At 33.1% G+C, this 16685-nt stretch overlaps 9 protein-coding genes across 9 annotated transcripts; 4 read left to right on the plus strand and 5 right to left on the minus strand.

Annotated features, from left to right (window-relative positions):
• Positions 1–49: 49 nt before the first annotated feature.
• Positions 50–1800, minus strand: TpMuguga_04g00537 (SURF1 family protein; the record flags this gene model as incomplete). The annotated part of the gene is made up of 2 exons (XM_759079.2): positions 1626–1800; positions 72–1591 (listed from the first exon to the last, which is right to left on the minus strand). The coding sequence occupies exon 2, from the start codon at positions 1467–1469 to the stop codon at positions 72–74; it is 1398 nt and encodes a 465-aa protein (XP_764172.1). The 5' UTR covers positions 1470–1591; positions 1626–1800.
• Positions 1801–1823: 23 nt separating this feature from the next.
• Positions 1824–3247, plus strand: TpMuguga_04g00538 (zinc-RING finger domain protein). The gene is made up of 3 exons (XM_759080.2): positions 1824–2095; positions 2131–2193; positions 2283–3247. Exons 1-3 carry the CDS (start codon positions 2008–2010, stop codon positions 3143–3145), a joined length of 1014 nt encoding a protein of 337 aa, XP_764173.2. The 5' UTR covers positions 1824–2007; the 3' UTR covers positions 3146–3247.
• On the minus strand, positions 3213–3671 carry TpMuguga_04g00539 (Dolichol-phosphate mannosyltransferase subunit 3 (DPM3) family protein; the record flags this gene model as incomplete). The annotated part of the gene is made up of 3 exons (XM_759081.2): positions 3213–3357; positions 3404–3511; positions 3549–3671. The coding sequence occupies 3 exons, from the start codon at positions 3669–3671 to the stop codon at positions 3265–3267; spliced, it is 324 nt and encodes a 107-aa protein (XP_764174.2). The 3' UTR covers positions 3213–3264.
• A 67-nt stretch (positions 3672–3738) lies between these two features.
• On the minus strand, positions 3739–5607 carry Puf60 (RNA recognition motif family protein; the record flags this gene model as incomplete). The annotated part of the gene is made up of 6 exons (XM_759082.2): positions 4881–5607; positions 4628–4829; positions 4465–4572; positions 4014–4411; positions 3879–3984; positions 3739–3848 (listed from the first exon to the last, which is right to left on the minus strand). The coding sequence occupies exons 1-6, from the start codon at positions 5415–5417 to the stop codon at positions 3739–3741; spliced, it is 1461 nt and encodes a 486-aa protein (XP_764175.1). The 5' UTR covers positions 5418–5607.
• Positions 5608–6099: 492 nt separating this feature from the next.
• cse1l (CAS/CSE domain protein) lies at positions 6100–10456 on the plus strand. Its single transcript, XM_759083.2, has 7 exons — positions 6100–6431; positions 6463–7770; positions 7842–8383; positions 8475–8777; positions 8834–9184; positions 9249–9347; positions 9425–10456. Exons 1-7 carry the CDS (start codon positions 6227–6229, stop codon positions 10247–10249), a joined length of 3633 nt encoding a protein of 1210 aa, XP_764176.1. The 5' UTR covers positions 6100–6226; the 3' UTR covers positions 10250–10456.
• Positions 10457–11373, plus strand: SAR1 (ADP-ribosylation factor family protein; the record flags this gene model as incomplete). The annotated part of the gene is made up of 2 exons (XM_759084.2): positions 10457–10738; positions 10806–11373. The coding sequence occupies exons 1-2, from the start codon at positions 10719–10721 to the stop codon at positions 11371–11373; spliced, it is 588 nt and encodes a 195-aa protein (XP_764177.1). The 5' UTR covers positions 10457–10718.
• A 41-nt stretch (positions 11374–11414) lies between these two features.
• TpMuguga_04g00543 (RNA recognition motif family protein) lies at positions 11415–12269 on the plus strand. The gene is made up of 6 exons (XM_759085.2): positions 11415–11617; positions 11652–11685; positions 11719–11802; positions 11832–11970; positions 12002–12131; positions 12166–12269. The coding sequence occupies exons 1-6, from the start codon at positions 11521–11523 to the stop codon at positions 12228–12230; spliced, it is 549 nt and encodes a 182-aa protein (XP_764178.2). The 5' UTR covers positions 11415–11520; the 3' UTR covers positions 12231–12269.
• TpMuguga_04g00544 (uncharacterized protein) lies at positions 12260–15588 on the minus strand (the record flags this gene model as incomplete). Its single annotated transcript, XM_759086.1, has 5 exons — positions 12260–12373; positions 12443–12944; positions 13006–13073; positions 13147–15269; positions 15393–15588. The coding sequence occupies 5 exons, from the start codon at positions 15586–15588 to the stop codon at positions 12260–12262; spliced, it is 3003 nt and encodes a 1000-aa protein (XP_764179.1).
• A 19-nt stretch (positions 15589–15607) lies between these two features.
• On the minus strand, positions 15608–16681 carry MAF1 (Maf1 regulator family protein). Its single transcript, XM_061306020.1, has 4 exons — positions 16340–16681; positions 16190–16306; positions 16025–16157; positions 15608–15973 (listed from the first exon to the last, which is right to left on the minus strand). The coding sequence occupies exons 1-4, from the start codon at positions 16447–16449 to the stop codon at positions 15680–15682; spliced, it is 654 nt and encodes a 217-aa protein (XP_061161184.1). The 5' UTR covers positions 16450–16681; the 3' UTR covers positions 15608–15679.
• Positions 16682–16685: the final 4 nt, after the last annotated feature.

The following is a 16685-nucleotide window of genomic DNA, read 5'->3' on the forward strand; positions in this document are numbered from 1 at the left end:
TACAAATGTATATAATATAGTAAAACACTATACATAAACAAATATACAATGTATAAAATAATAAATTGATTTTAAGGAGTTAAATTCCTTAAAACTCTGTGAATTCTTAAAAATTTATAGAGAGACAAAGCTGTTATGGAGAAACCTATAAGGAACCATTGTAATGCGTAGTTAAAGTGTGTGCCAGGGTCAGCATAAAAAAGTAGGTAATCACTCTTTTGTTTTCTCTGAAATTTGAATCTATAAGGTCCAGGACGATCAATGTGTGGATTAGAGTTATATTTAGAGGTTAAAATGGTATTATTTAGGAGCCTTTTGAGAAAACTGTCATTTGAAGTAGCACCACTGTCCACGTCAAGGGATGGTTTATCATCATCGAAATATGAGTCATATACACTAAGTATGTATTTTTTTGTAATATCAGGATACTTTGAAAATAACTCAGCACCTATTGACTCAGGATCCATGTATCTGTATACTTTTCTAGAGTCCTCACAAGTTAGGTTGGAAGGCCTATTGATGGACTCAGTTAAGCCTAGTTTGTAACCAGTTAGACCATGTATTAGGTTTTCTATTAGAGATAGTGTTTTATATTTTATTGAAGGTATTAAATTTTCCGTAATTTCACCAGATACCAATACACCTCTCACAGTGACCCATTCTGACCCAATATTATTATCAAATAACTCATCAGAATTAAGCCATCCCATATTAACAAGAATAGCTGAACCATCATTAAATCTAAGTGGATACAGAACATTAAATCCAAATTCCTTTCCATGCTCATGAACTAGTGATTTTCTAGGTCCAACTAAAAACTGTTGTTTAGTATCAAGGACTCCGTGTGCTTCTACAACCCTATAGAATAATCCATCAAGGCCATCGTCATGGTTTCTAGAATGATCAATAATGTCAGAAAGTGAGTTTATGATAATTTTAGGTGAGTTAAGTGCTTTTTCTCTGAAAGCTATAATCTGTTCCTTCCATTTCTTTCGATTCAGCTGCCAAAATCCCAAGTAAATGCAAACTGATGTGCATAAAAGCCATGTAACAACCAAAGTTAGTGTTTCACCCTTTCTGATTCCATATTCACTGAAATAAACAGTGGATTTCACTGGAGAAGTAACTTCTTTATGAAGATCAACGAGTTTAATTACAACGCTGTTTTCTAAATCAAAGGGTCTGGTGGGAATAGGTTTAGAATCGAGGAATAATTTAATCTCCCTGGGGGTTGGCTTATAAAGCCATTGGTCCTTAGTGCACTTTATAACATCAGAATCATCAAATGTTACAATGTTTTCCTGGGTTTTCTTAACCAATTCATCTTTTTTTTTAATATTTTTTATCTTAGCAGAGTATGAACGTGTGTATGAAGTGGAATAAATAAAAGGGTGGAATCTATTTTTTATAGAAGAAGCGTTTAAGGAAATTCTACTGACTAATAGTTTGTTGAAGATAACAACAGTCATGTTATCAAACAACAATGCGATATCAGGAATCCAGTTAAAATGTTTCAAAGTCAGTAAGGTCGTTTAAAATTCTTCAAATAATTGTTAATCATATGCGAAGTCTTGTGGAAAAGATCACTTTTCTAAAAATAATAATTAAAATGAATACTAAAATACCAAAAGATTGTTCGTAAGCCAGCGTTCAAAGTTAGGAACGGAATTCCTTGAAAGAAGATTTACAAATTTAAATAATCGATTCATATTAATAAAAAATGAGGAAAATTATTAGAAGTCGTATGGAATAAATAATATATCTGTGAATGTTGTAAATATAATGTAGTGACAGGTGTATGTGAGAATTGTTTTTAATGAGAATTTTGATCGCATTTTCCCCTCTTTCATAATTTATTATTTTTTCACATTTTAATTCATAAATTTATAATATATTAATTTAAACACGCTCATTATTTTATCCTTTCTTTTTTTCAATTGTTTTAATTTCAATTTCAATTTTAATTAAAGATGTTATCCCTCTAAATGTACTATAACCTTTCTGAAAATGCTTTCTGCCTCTGACAGCGGGTCTGACTCTAACTTTTCCTCCATAAATCGTTATTCTTTTGATCCATCTCGAGACTATCTTGATCGTAAGTTTTATAAGATCTTTAAATCATGAGTCTAGGATACAATTTCTCTCCAAACTCAGAAGATTCTAAATATACTGCAAACTCAAATGGAATTTCAGGTATTTTACACACATTTTATGTTGTTGTGTCATCCATCTATTATATTATTTTACACTACAATCTGTTCACTATCTATATTTAATTTTAGGTGAATCTTCGGAATGTCATTCAGTATCAGCAGATGACTCTGATGCGCAAGATTTGAATTCTGAAAATGAACGTCAACGAGATCCGATGGCGCAGACGACTGATCTTTTGACTACCTCATTTGATATTCCCGAATTTGACCGTGATATTTTGGAAGGAGAATGTTATTCTGAAAACCTGTTTGGAGATGGAAATCGACACACCTATAATGATAATTCACCTGTTTCTAGTTACCGAGTTACCTCTGATACCAGAGATGACTGTGAAATTGTGGATATAGTTAGGGCAAATCCCCGCGGAAACATAATTGACTTAGTTACCTTGGATGAATCAAACAGTTCAATCGAACGTCGAAATTCTCATTCAACCCCTATTCTTGTTGAAGACTCTAATACCAATGAAGCTTCAAGTTCCTCTAGTTCCAGTGGTCCTGCATCAAGTGATGATGTGACAGTTATACAAAGCTCTTCCCCAAATAGTAACCGAAGAGTGAAGCGAAAGAGTGACGACTGTATTATGGGACCGATTCGGTGGGTTGATAAGAGGCAGGCTCAATTCCCCTTCGATTACATGTCAAACCGACACATTTCAAAAGCTTATAAATTTTTTGACACTGACAGTTCTTGGGATTCTAAGATCATTGAAGACTTGGAATTTTTGTTCAAATGTCCTATTTGCTACTCTACAATTACCAGATTCAGATCAGGGAAGGTCCCTAATGAAAATGATAAGGTTATTTATTCCACCAAGTGTGGCCACTTATTCTGCTTTGAATGCATTGAACGTGTAAAGTCACGTCGGGAATGTTCAATTTGTCGTAAATCGCTCAGGGAACGAAACCCTTGCCACGTTGTGTTCCCTTAACCCATACATGTCCACATCTTATATTTAAACACGTTGGATAAATAACAAAAACTGTATACTAACAATATGGCCCAAATTAAGAAATTTAATTTGATTTTAAAATTTTACACATCTAACCATTAATACTCTTCAGTTGAGCTTTTTAAGTTTATATTAAACTTCTCAAAAGGGAATCCGAGTTTTTTAAGGTCCATTTCTACTACCTTAAGTTCCTAAACAAATTATTTGATCGTGAATTGCATTTATTTAGTAAATTACCTTTACAAGATGCTGATAAGCACCTTTAGAGTTATCAAATTCCCAAACACCCTTTAAAATATTATATAGCGAATACAATCCAAACATTAAAAGTGATAAGAAAACAGCCTAAATTTAAAATTTAATTTATGATATTTTAAAGTACAAGTAAAAAAAGTTTAAGGGCGTGTTTATGTTTAAATCTGTATAAATATAGGCAGAATCCGACACAAACAGCAGAGACTGATAAGATTATCTTTCCAGAGGAGCATTGACAATCTTCGTCCATATATAAATTTAAATTTGAAATATAAAATAAATTTTAAAATGTTAGAATTGTTAAAAATATTTTACAATTACAGGTCATAGTTCCCACTGAAGTATGCCGAGGCATCATACGTTTTACACATGATTTGCCTTCCATTAAACCACCTTGTGTTTAGTGCTCTTACAGCATTATCGGCATCTAAATATCATTATTAGGAAATACAAATACCCTCAGGCGTGTTGAATACTACAAAAACTGATAGAGTATCATTATTTGCAGAAAAGTGTAAGTAAACAGAAGTTACAGTCCCATATTTATTACACTCAACCTTGACCTAAAAAGAATTTTAAATGGATTACTAACCTCATTAGCTAAATTCTCATCAGCGAGTTTAGGATCCACCATGTTATAGATTACAATCACGTTAGATGTGCCAACCACTGATGACTCCGGTGCCAAAGTGACTTGTATCTTAGATCCAGCGATTTCAAATCCATTCATTGTGGAGCAAACAGTTTGTGCCACATTTGCACTTACAAAGTCTATATAACCCAGAGCGAAAAACGCTCCGGGTAACATTTCTCGTGAATATAAAACGCATTCTGTAATGTTTCCAAACGGCTCAAATATTCTTCTGATATCTGATGCCGCCAGTTCAAATGGTACATTCTCTAAAACAACTCTTTTACCATTCAGTTCCGGTGGTGTTGCCCCAATTGTGAATGATGGAGTCGATGCCGATATTTTTGTCAGCACATTATCTACAAAGTAATTGAGGCAGTATTTATTTGTTAGTATATAAATTGTAACTCACTTGTATCAACTCTGACTCCTGACCGGTTTTGTAAAAAGGTTGCTGCAGCCACAGCTCCTGCTGCCAGAGGGTTAGAGAGTGGATTATTATATCCAATGGGACAAATTCCTGTGCAATTAAATTAATATACAATTACAAATTTGATAATTTATTATTAAAGTACCCGATGAGGATCCAGATGATGAAATGTTTGGGCGAGCTAGTTTAATAGGTTTTCCCTTTATGTGAAATCCCTGCATAGAATTTAGTGCAAGGTCTGCTGATTCCTTTTTCCTATATTCAACAAAGCAAAAGCCCTTAACCTTATTAGTATCAGGTTCCGTTGGTAGATCAATGTTTAAAATATCACCAAATGATGAGAAGATCTAACTCATAATGAATTATATTTTGATTATATAGTTTACTTAGAAACATACCACTCGTATATCTTCAATTGTACAACTAGGATCCAATTGACCTATGTATATCTTGTAGCTTTTCTGAGGTTCTTCTGGTGCTTTTGACTGCTCAGGCTTTTTATTATTTATCAGGGATTTCGTATCACAAAGTTCAGGACTTATACTTGATACTGGAGTTAAGCTATCCCACGAAGATTGTTTCTTATTAATAGATTTAAAGTCGGTGCTATATGCCTTTCTGGTAGATTCTGTGGTCAAGGACGAACTAGCTGTTTTCCTCTCAGAGTCACTAGCCTCTGAGTAGTGCCGTTTATCTCTAGAGTATGAGTGTTTGTCCCTATCTCTGTCATAATCTCTATCATAATCTCTATCATAATCCCTACCTCTGCTTCTGGTTCTTGATCTATGTCTATGACGGCTACGATAGTGGCTTCTACTTCTACTCCTCTTCTTATACTTATGCTCGTATCTATCTGAATCCCTCTTATGATGACGACTTGATCTATAATCATCATAAGACCCATCACGGGAATAGCTACGTCGGTAGTGAGACATTATTAAAATATAAAATGTGGTACTTGAAGGAAGGAATCTTCTTGATTATTGTTGATGGAATATCAAGGAAATGTTGATATGCTGTGTTAAAATAATAAATCAAGAATGTGTGAAAACATGAAAAAATAAAATTAAAATAATTTAAAATAAATATCAACAATTAAATTTAATTATTAATAAAGAATTCAAGGAAAATATTTCCCCATAACAATAAAGAAAATAACTAATTAAATTAAAATAATTAATTTTCAAATTAATTTATATAAGGCAAAATATTGTTGTTAATTTCAGAAACAGGGGTTCTATATTTAAATCACACTACTAATGGTCGTTTGATTACTATGTTTATTATATATTATCTTTTTAAATCGTTATAATTTTCGTTCAATCTATTAAATTTATCAATTAAAATGAAATTATTTTTATAACAATTCAAGTTAATTTTTATGGATATCAGCCAGATTTATACAACATTTTCATAATATGATTATATATGTTTTTTAAAAGTTTTATATAGTTTAAATTTATTATACATTATTTATTTCATCATTTGAATCTCTTATTAATTGTTTAATTATAAAAAAATGTTTATGTGTAACTAACTTTTGTTTGTTCATAAATCTTCTTCTCTACCACACAACGACGTTGTTTTCAAATATCATATAATTAATTTATTAAATATCATATTTGTTTAAATGTACATAATAATTAATTTGTTTTTACATTTCAATTCAGTAGGAATCTTAACTTGGGTATACTAAAACATAATGTTCAATAAACGTTGATCATTTTAAAATAAATATAAAATAATGTCGGATTTAACCTTCATTCGCTCAATCATATCACTCTGTAGGCAATCTCTCAGTGGAGATAAGCTCTCAATTAAATCAGCCGATGATCAGATGTCATTGCTGGTTAAACCTGATTCTTCAGAAACAGATCTTAAGATTGTACTAATATTTAAGATCATCTTAGCCCCTCAAGCTATATCTTCAATTGAGAATACACTTACGGGTATTTTATACTGCTTTAATTTTACTTTTAGATGATGATTTATCTGGGCTTAAGTATGCAACTGCCGATGTTCAGCTTTGGTCTGCGATATTTATAAAGAACTACATTAAGGCTAATTTTGACACCTCAGAATCATTCGGAGGAGTGAGTGAATCTATAAAGAATATAATCAAGTCATTCCTGATAATTTCAACACTGAACAGTGAAAGGTTAGGAATACCAAAGGCTGTGGCATCACAACTGGAAAGTGCCCTGTTCTTAATTTCAGATCGTTACTTCCCAGAATCAATGGAACATGTACTATTATTCATAGATTATTGTCATTTAAGTGATGTGAACCATCTGGTCCTATTAGAAACTCTGTCAAATCGGGTGCAAAATGAGCTTAATTCCAGGAGTAACAAAAACTTACTAACACCTACTGGTGGACTTACAAGCTCTTTGAATAACCCTCTGACAGACGCACATTCAAATTTGGAAATAAACTACGCCCAGTACCTGTTAGCACATTTGAAGAATTATTCTAACCTACTACAGTCAGTAGTTTCATATAACAAGATTCTTACGACAAACAACGTTGTTGACATCAGCAGATCATATTTTGAGTTTTTTAACACCTTAGTGGAGGGAGTTAAAATCATGTGTAATTTATCCAAAGGAGTTGGGCTAAAGGACTTAGAAATGAGCAAATTCTTACAGTCAACATCTTTTTTGTTCTCGCAAAGCACACTAACGACACATACAACAAACCCACTAACTAAGTCAAACGATGTTACATGCAGTCCAGGTGATTCACTTTTCTACTTCGACGATCGCAAACAATTTAAAGATATAAACTTGTTCCAGTCTGCATTAAATTTACCTGAACTAGGAGGAAACCAACACAACGTTCACCTATTAATATCGCCATCTCTGTTCTTGAATGAAATGTCGTATAATAAGAGCTATTTCAAGACAAAACTGTCATCATTCAGACTGTTTTCAAAGTTTATGAAAAAGTATAAAACCAGGCAGTACGATGAGGATACTCTTACAGAGCTTAAGATCGTTTTAACTCTGGCCGATACACATCTGTTGTATTTGTTCAAGTATTCAATGCTAAAGTTCACAGAGTACTACACGTTCTACACATCTCAGAAAAACTCGTTCTCACTCAACTGCTTAGTCCCAGTGATCCTTGACCTATTTGAGTTTATCAGGCACGTTACAAAGATATTCTGCTACGTTCACTCAATAGATCTGCCGGAGTGCTTCGAGGATAACGCCCAGCTTTACTTCAGTGGGTTAATCAACCTCATCCACTTCAACGACCAGTTTATAACAGAACATGATACTCTAGGTAAAATAAGAATATATTGTATTCTATAAATAGTATTATAGTTTTTGTAACTATAGTATATGAATTTGTAGGAACATTGATGAGCCTAAAAGTGGTGATAATGAAGCTATTCAGGTATTACGCAGAACGATACCAGGAAGTATTCCACCCATTTGTGTTTACGTGTATCGAGGATGTTGTTAAATTATGTCGAGGGATTAGCCAAGATTCAACCTACGATAAGCTGTGCTGCTCTGCACTTGACTTCCTGTCATCTTCGTCATCAACTCACTGGAGAGCTTCTCACCAGGGTTCTGCCAGAAACAACCCGTTTATGAATAACTCGTTCCTGGCTGAGATCATCCAGAACATCATTGTGCCAAATATCGGATTCAGAGAATGCGACTTGATTCTACTGGATGACTGTCCCATAGAGTTTGTCCAGAGAGAGCTGGATTCTAACAACTGTTCAAGCAGACGTTTCTCATCAATCACCTTCCTAAAGAAGCTAGTTTCAGGATACGGCCAAGTTTGCCAACAAATAATAAACCAGGTGGCCAAAACTGTGGCTTCAAATAATGATTATAAGCTAAAGGAACTGTATCTTCAGCTCATCATTTGTATTAACTTTAAGGTAACTTAGTTAATTCACATACTTATTTAACAAAATATTAATTTACAAACTTATTTTACAATAAAATTGCTTAAAATTAATATTTATTTAGGACTCGTCTGGTGATTTCAACGTTATCACGTACTTTACTGATTATTTGAAGAATGAGTTTGTTGTGTTATCACAGAATCCGCTGACTCGAGAAAAAATGCTCATCATTTTGGCCATCATAAAGTATATATACACGTTTAAGAATTTGTTGCCTGAGTCTGAGCTAGCAACCGTTGTACCATATCTTGTTTTATATCTGCGAAATTCACACGAAGCAGTTCGTTCGTTCTCAGCCGAGGCTATATACAGACTTTTGGGAAAATTAAGATTACATAAAGATACGCTAAAAACATGTTTACTCCAGGTTCTTAATATAGCATTATAAACATAGTTTATTGACAAAACTTAATTCATGTTTAGGGGTTGGAACATCTGTTGACAATGATGCGTGGTTGTGGAAGAGCGGGAAATGAGTTTTACGCAAAGTGTACTATGAGGATACTTATATATTTGAGAGAGGATATCAGAGAAAGCGGGATGGTGATGATAGATATCATAATCAGTCTAATAAAATCGGTTTCTGATAATCCAGTCAACCCGTCATATAACCACCTCCTCTTTGAGTGCCTTTGTATATTACTGAGAATTCATCTTCAAACACAGTCTTACACAGTTTCAACAACTCTCGAGAAGATTGAGGAGGCTTTGATCCCTACTCTAGGCTTGATTATTCAGCAGGAAATGCATCCATTCATTCCATACAGCTTACAGGTATTAGCAAGTTCATATATACATACACATATTTATAAATATATTTAAATGTATTATTATTTAGGTGTTGAGTATAATGTTGAAGTATGCAAGCAAGCCCTCGACAACATATGTACAACTTTTGAGTCATCTAGTGTGTATTGATACATGGAAAGTTTCAATCGTAAGTGAAATAAACATTCGATTTCGTTTATAATTTGATATATATATACATTTATAAATTTGTAAATGTATTTTTAGGCGAATGCACAGGGCAATATAAAGCTTCTGGTGTGCTATTTTGAGAAACATACGTTATTTGAGAATGAAATCATGACAAACATGGAGAAGATACTGAATATATTCCACTTCTGCCTTAACCACAGGAGACTGTCAAGGTATTCGTTGGACTTGATCAACGGGATTGTGAGATACTTGCCACTTAACTACTACATCAACTTCCTAAAGTCGATTGTAACCGTTCTTCTAACGTACATTCACAACAACAAGAGCGGAGAGACGTTGACTGACGTCGTCACCTCGATATCGTACATAACGCTACAGCTACACATGCAAAAGTACGCACACTCACTGGTGGAAATTCTAGAGTCGATACAGTCTGGAATAAGTGTAAACTTCATCAGGCTTATATACCTGCCAAATGCAAAGAAGGCAAGCTCCTTGGAGGCAAAGAAGGTACACGCCATAGCAGTGGCGAAGATAGCAACGTCAGATCAGATGAAGGCAAATTCTGAACTTTTTAGGCTAATGATGGAGTTTTTGGCGGAGCTAATCTCGGGGGAAAACATGACTCTGGATTCACCAAAGGAGGACCTGCTAACAATAGGGAGCGTGAGTGAACTGGGTAACCTGTGCAACATGGATAACATAAACTACGGCGATTTCAACTTCGACGTCAGCTACGTCAAGCTGCACTCAGTGGAGGAGGATAAGAACAAGTTACTGGATAGAAGCCTGAGAGTCGAGGAGATCATCAGAGGAATTCTCACACAAGTCGGACCGCTCCTAAAGGCTTCAGCTTCAATGTCGAACACTGTCAACGTTCTAATGCAATTTATCGCATGAAAACATCTTGTACATTTTGTGTAAGTAATATAGTTTCATATTTGAAAATAAATACATGATCACGGGAAATTCATCTACACAACTAATCTATGAGTTGAAATTCAATAAAAATTAAAATAAATATATTCGCTAAAATTGGAATTAGCTAAATTTGTTGTTAAAGTTGTATGAAAGTACATTTACGTTGATTTTTTTGTGTACTAGTGGGGTCTGGAAACTAAATAAAATAAATTTCAAAGATATCTTGTTTTTAACTTTATAAATTATATCGTAGACCTTCCATCAATTGTCGAAGTGTTGAGTAGTTTAATATTTATTAGTTTGTATATCTGTACTTATCGGGTGTTCATTTCGTCACTATACAACTTGCTACATAAAGTCGTCAACAAAGCCACCTAAAAACCAGTTTTACGACTTTAATAATAGTAAAATTATATAATAATTTGTTGTTTGGGTCTCTTTCCCCAAAATGATGTTTATTATAAATTGGTAAGCCGTTTGCAGATAAACCTATACCACATAAATTCTCTAAATTGATCTAAACGTATGATTTTAGGATTAAGAAAACACTCCAGTCGCTCGGTTTGTTAAATAAAGATGCCCGTATTGTGTTTCTCGGTCTTGACAACGCAGGAAAGACTACTTTGCTCCGTATGCTAAAGGACAATAGGGTTGGAATCCACACTCCAACACTCCACCCTCACTCTGAGCAACTCAGCTTAGAGAAAGTTAACATTACAGCATTTGACTTAGGAGGTCACGAGACTGCTAGGAGAGTATGGAAGCAGTACTGTGGTAATGTTGACGGGATCGTCTTTATAGTCGACGCTAGTGATAGGTCGCGCTTTCAGGAAACCAATGAAGAGCTGAGGTCTCTTCTTGCAGACGAAGAACTTTTAAACAAGCCTTTTGTGGTTCTTGGAAACAAAATTGATAATCGCGGAGCTGCCTCAGAAGAGGAGCTGAGAACGGCTCTGAGTCTCTACGCAAATGATACTTATGGGAAATGTGTTAAATCAGGCAGAGGAAGGCCTGTAGAACTTTTTATGTGCAGTATTATTAAAAAGCAGGGTTACGCGGAAGCCTTAAAGTGGCTATCTCATTTTCTTCACGACGCCAAATAATTTTAATCTTTTTATGTAACAATCCTCTTCATTTGTTATACAAATTAATTTAGTAAAAATTCATTACAATTTTTACTCATTACACAAGATAACTTTTTCTTACACCATGAATTAAAACACTAGTTTTAATATTATAATGTAGTTACGATGGACATAGATAAAGATGAACGATCGCCAAATAAAATTGAAAATAGACTTTATAAAAATGCAATTAGTGGAATCATGTTAAACAAGAATAAATATGGTAATTTGGAACCCTTTAATTTATAAACCTTCAGATTCTACAACCAAACTATCAAGTTCAGATCCATTGTGAGTATTCTTTATGAATAAATTATAATTCAGCTACAAACCTAAAAAACTAGGTTTAATTTCACGCCTTATTGGTAAATCAAGGGCATCTTCCTCTAAATTGGGATTATCTGACAGGTTAGCAGCTAAAATAATAATTTATTCAGGTGGAGTCATGATAAATACGAGACTCTTGTATCTTATACTCCTGGATCAATGATTTATGTGAGAAATCTTCCTCCAAACACCACTTCTGACCAATTAAAGAGCTTTTTCAACAGTGTTGGAACAGTTTGCACAGTCAAGGTTCAAAATTGAGGTTGATAAAATTGTTCAGATTGAAAGGGGAGGTCTTTTAAGCGCCTTTGTTGGCTTTGTAGGCACAGATTCTGCTCAAAAGGCAGTTGAAAACTTCCATAAATCTGAGATGAATGGAAGAACCATAAAGGTGTCATTGTCTGACACGGGTATTAAAATTGATGATTTTAATTTATTAATTAGGTAAAAAACAAAGGAATTCAACCAACTCTGAAGGTCGTGTATCTATTTTTGATCGTATGGGATAATTATGAACTATTAAAATTTAATCAATTTATTACTTTTTATCAAACATTTTAGATATAAATTCCTTCTGTTTCCTCTTATGCTCCTTAAGCATTTCCATAGGGTCAGTATCATCGACACTCCTCTTAAGTATCGGATGTTTTACCTATGAGAAATATGAATGTTTAGGATGCTGGTTTAGATAAATATAAATATATATGTGGTAAATCCTTACAGGGATTGATTTATCTCCATTTTCAGTTATCCATGAACTCAATATCTCTTCTACAACAGGGATTGATGGTATTTCACTGGGTTCCTCAGCAACTTCTACAGATAGAAATTCATCAGATGGGCAATCAGTTCTGTGTTCAACCTCGTTGTTTTGATGATTATGATTGTTTAATCCAATATTTGACTGGAGTAATAACATATCTCCAAAACAATTTGCAATTCCCCTCTCAATTAAAATCGATTCCTCATTTTTCAACTTTTCAGTTAACATGTTACAAATTGTGTAGATGGTTGATGCGTCCTCTGACAAATCATGATTGACGACATCTTTAGATGATTCATTTATTGGCTTTGAAAGAGCTGAACAAGAACATGTTTCAAAATCATTTATAAATGGGTTATCAATCTCTAATTCGTATTCATAATCAAGTGTATTGTCAAGTGGGTTCCAAACATCTTTCCAATTAAAATTATCCTTTCCATATAAACTTAAATACTTTGACCTAAAATTTGAATTAATAATTATTGAAGGTTTAAATACTTAAGTATGTTGAGTTAACTTACAGTGACATTATTGATCCATCATCATAGTCTTTAGGGTAATTAAGTGAAAGTATACCCTTCAAAATGGCCTAAAATTTTGTTAAAAAGAAATTTTAAAGTTAAAATATTCAATGATTAAGTGATTTCTATGATTAAATTTACCTTCGAGTCAAATTTGTTTACCTTAAAATCATCAAGATAGGTAGGATTTATTAAAAGATTGGAGTAGTGTTTTTGGTCTCCAAATCGTTGTTCCTGTATTCGTATAAACCAGTCACTTATGTTTACTCCTACAAAATCGTTGTACATATTCCCAATTTCAGTTTTATTGATTGTGAAAGACTTGAATCCATCAGAGCATAATTCATCTGGTAGTGGTATGCCTCCAGATTTCTTAACTCTAATATTAAAACCACTTAAGAGAGAATTTGGATCGTGGAACCCAATTTCATCTTTTCCATTCTCATTAATAGTTAATGTAGTTTTATTTAGGATGATTTTTCTATTATCAAGGTCCATACATAAAAGTCTCCCAGAAGTGGTATATGCCAAGCATAACTTAATGGAGTTAGAATTGAAGTTTAGAATTGATAGACCCAAGTAACCGTGGAAAATGTTCGTCATAGCACTCTCATTTGTACTGTGAATTGGCAGGTCAAAGTATTCTTTTTGTGTTTGTATGGAAGGACCATATGCTGGGAAATCACCATCCTCTTGTGATTGATCAACATTTAAGAAATTCATATACTTAGCTCTGTTAAATACTAAAAGAGTGTCATGATTCATATCAACTTGGTCGAAATCTTTATAGGAATACTTATGTTTGGGATTCATTGAGTAGCTATCAAATGAGGAGCTAATTTGTATTTCAATTCTAATTGGAATCTTTAATCTCCATGAGAAAACGAACAGAGTAGATTCAGGCCCACTACAACTCCACTTAATACTACGTATTCTAGAACCCATAAAATCGGTTGATGGGAGTGGGATGTCAAGAAGAGGTGTGTTTGGTATTCTCAAATCCAAAATCAAAACTGAGTTACTAGTACCATAAACAGCTGCTAGTATAAAATTGTATTCTGGATGCACTTCGCATGCTGTAAATGATTCCCAAAATGAGGGCTTTGATCTTCTCCAGTAATTTGAAAAGGATGATAAATGACCACTTAATTGATTCCTAAAATTACTCGTATGGTTTTGTACATCATATTTTCTCTCAGTCCACTTTCCACTCGTTACTGTTATGGTTGATTTAGGTTTCAAAATCAAATCCGAAAAATCATTCGATCGTTTATCAAAAAGATAAAGCCTGTTTCCACCAAGAATTAAACTATTATTATCCATTCCGTAGGACACTGTTTGCATTATATCATTTTCCTCTTTAACATAATTACCAAGTGAAATTGTTGAAGTTTCATGTCCCATATTACCATCATAAAGAAGTAAATTATTACCAGTGGTAAGAAAAACAGATTCTTCAGGCATATATGGTGAAATTGACATGTAATAAACCTTCTCTTCAGGTGTGTATGATACATTATTGAGTGTTTTTACCCTCCATCCGTCATCATAGTAATAGCGGAAAACAAATATTCCAAGTGAGTTTCTAGCATATACAGTGGATGAAAATAAACTCTTGTTATCAGCTTTTAATTCGAGTATATCTAATTCATTCATCACAGTGTTATATGTAAGATTTAAAGGTTCGTTGCCAGAACTACTAACGTCACTATCAGAATCGCAATTATGGTATTCTCTATATGTATTGGATTTAATGGTTAATCCATCCCACGATGACTCTATTTTGTGAGTTATATCAGTTTGTTTATATGGATCCATGAGATAATCACTGTTTCTTTTATGATATGTGAAAAAACATGAAGGATAAATAGTTAAACTTTCATTGACCTTGAGTTTTATATCTGATCCTACTAGTTCTGGAACAAGCTCTAAACCTTTAATTCCTGCATTTTGTACTCCTGAAGGCATGAACACTAAGTAACTATTATCGCTATATCCTTTAAATTCACCTCCATCAACAAAATCCTCATTAAAATTGTTATATTTATCTTTATTAGAATTATATAAACAGACGGTATCCATGGAATTAACAACCTCAAGTTGCAATAACTTGAAAAGGTTAGATTTTGGTACGGATATATTTCCATACTTCGATATATTACAATGTGTATAATTAGATTCTTCATATGGGATTGTGTAGATGTTATTTTTGATATTGCCTGAGTTAGTGTGGAAGTATTGTATCCTTCTAGATGTATGATTCCCTGCACATTTGTAAATAACCCTTGGAACATTTAATTTAGAGTTATGAGTGTCATTTTTAGAGTATATTTTGGTACCATCGTTTAAGGAATCTGAGAAAGAGTATGGAAATATTTAAAAATTACCTGGAATTGAGAAAATGACTTCTTTATTATATGATGAAGGTTTAGGCTCAGATCTCTGAACTGATATATTGGAACAGGATCCATCAATAACCTGGTTTAAAATATTATTATCGGATGTATTAAGCCTCTTGTTTCCAAAATCATTTTCAAGAAGAAATTTATAAAATGACTCCGAATATGAGCTCCAATTAGCCATTAAAAAATAATATACATAATAAAATGTTAAAAAATTATTAAAATTTAAATTTAAATAAAAATGGCGAAGGCGCCAGATATGCAGTTAAAAATTATAAATTAAAAACATTGGTCTCAGGAATGTCGTAATCTGAAAGGCAATCTTCTTCAGGTTTACCGTTCAAATTCTCTGAATATATGGAAGGTTGAAATGAGGGTGTGTAGTCAGACTTGTCGAAGGCATCCGAGCGTGTGCATGTTACACATGAGATGAATAGGATGCGTTGCTGTTTTTTATCCAGGAAAAAATAATTAAATGAGTTGATTGCAGTCTCAGAGTTAAACGGATCATCCTCTCCACAACTGTCGAAGGTATATATCTCAACATCCTTGATGTGAACAACATCCTAATATACAATATTTATTGTTATATAAACGTATATATTATATAAAAATACCCTAATAGTTTGCCAGAACTCATCTGCGAAATTAGGGAAACGCCGTGAAACCACAAACGATATGTTGTAGTAAATGGTGTTAACGACTGTGTCGAAGTTGTTAACTTTCTTAAAATATGATTCGTCCAAGTTACTAAATTTTATTTTTAGAATACAGCATGGTACCTAAAATCGTAATCTTGGAAGCACTTGTTTAAAATGGCCTTGAAATAGGTGGTAAAGTCGTGTGCCACGGCCTTGTTTAAAAATTCGGAAGGATCATGTTTTAAATTTTCATCGGACCTGAAGCGTATTCAAAATAAAATAAGAGTATACTTTGAATACGAAACGAGTTCAAAATTGGTGTCGAAGTAACGATCTGGAGCATCCAAACATTGAAATATTGAGTTTATTCTGCTTAATCCAGAGTGTTCTAAAAATATCATTTTAAGTTGACCTATATATGTCCTTCATTGTTTTTAAATTAATGGACTGAACTTTAAAATAATAAATTAATATTAAAATAGTATAAAATGATAAATATTAAAAATTAAAGTTCATTAATCCATTAATTATATAAATAAGATTTAATAAAACATTAAAAGGACAATTTTGAAAATAAAAAATGAATGGAATTTGTGTATGGTGTTTATTTACTTGTGAATGGTTCAATTTGGTTTTA

The sequence above is a fragment of the Theileria parva genome, assembly GCF_000165365.1.
Source record: "Theileria parva strain Muguga chromosome 4 map unlocalized ctg_529, whole genome shotgun sequence".
Taxonomy (NCBI): domain Eukaryota; phylum Apicomplexa; class Aconoidasida; order Piroplasmida; family Theileriidae; genus Theileria; species Theileria parva.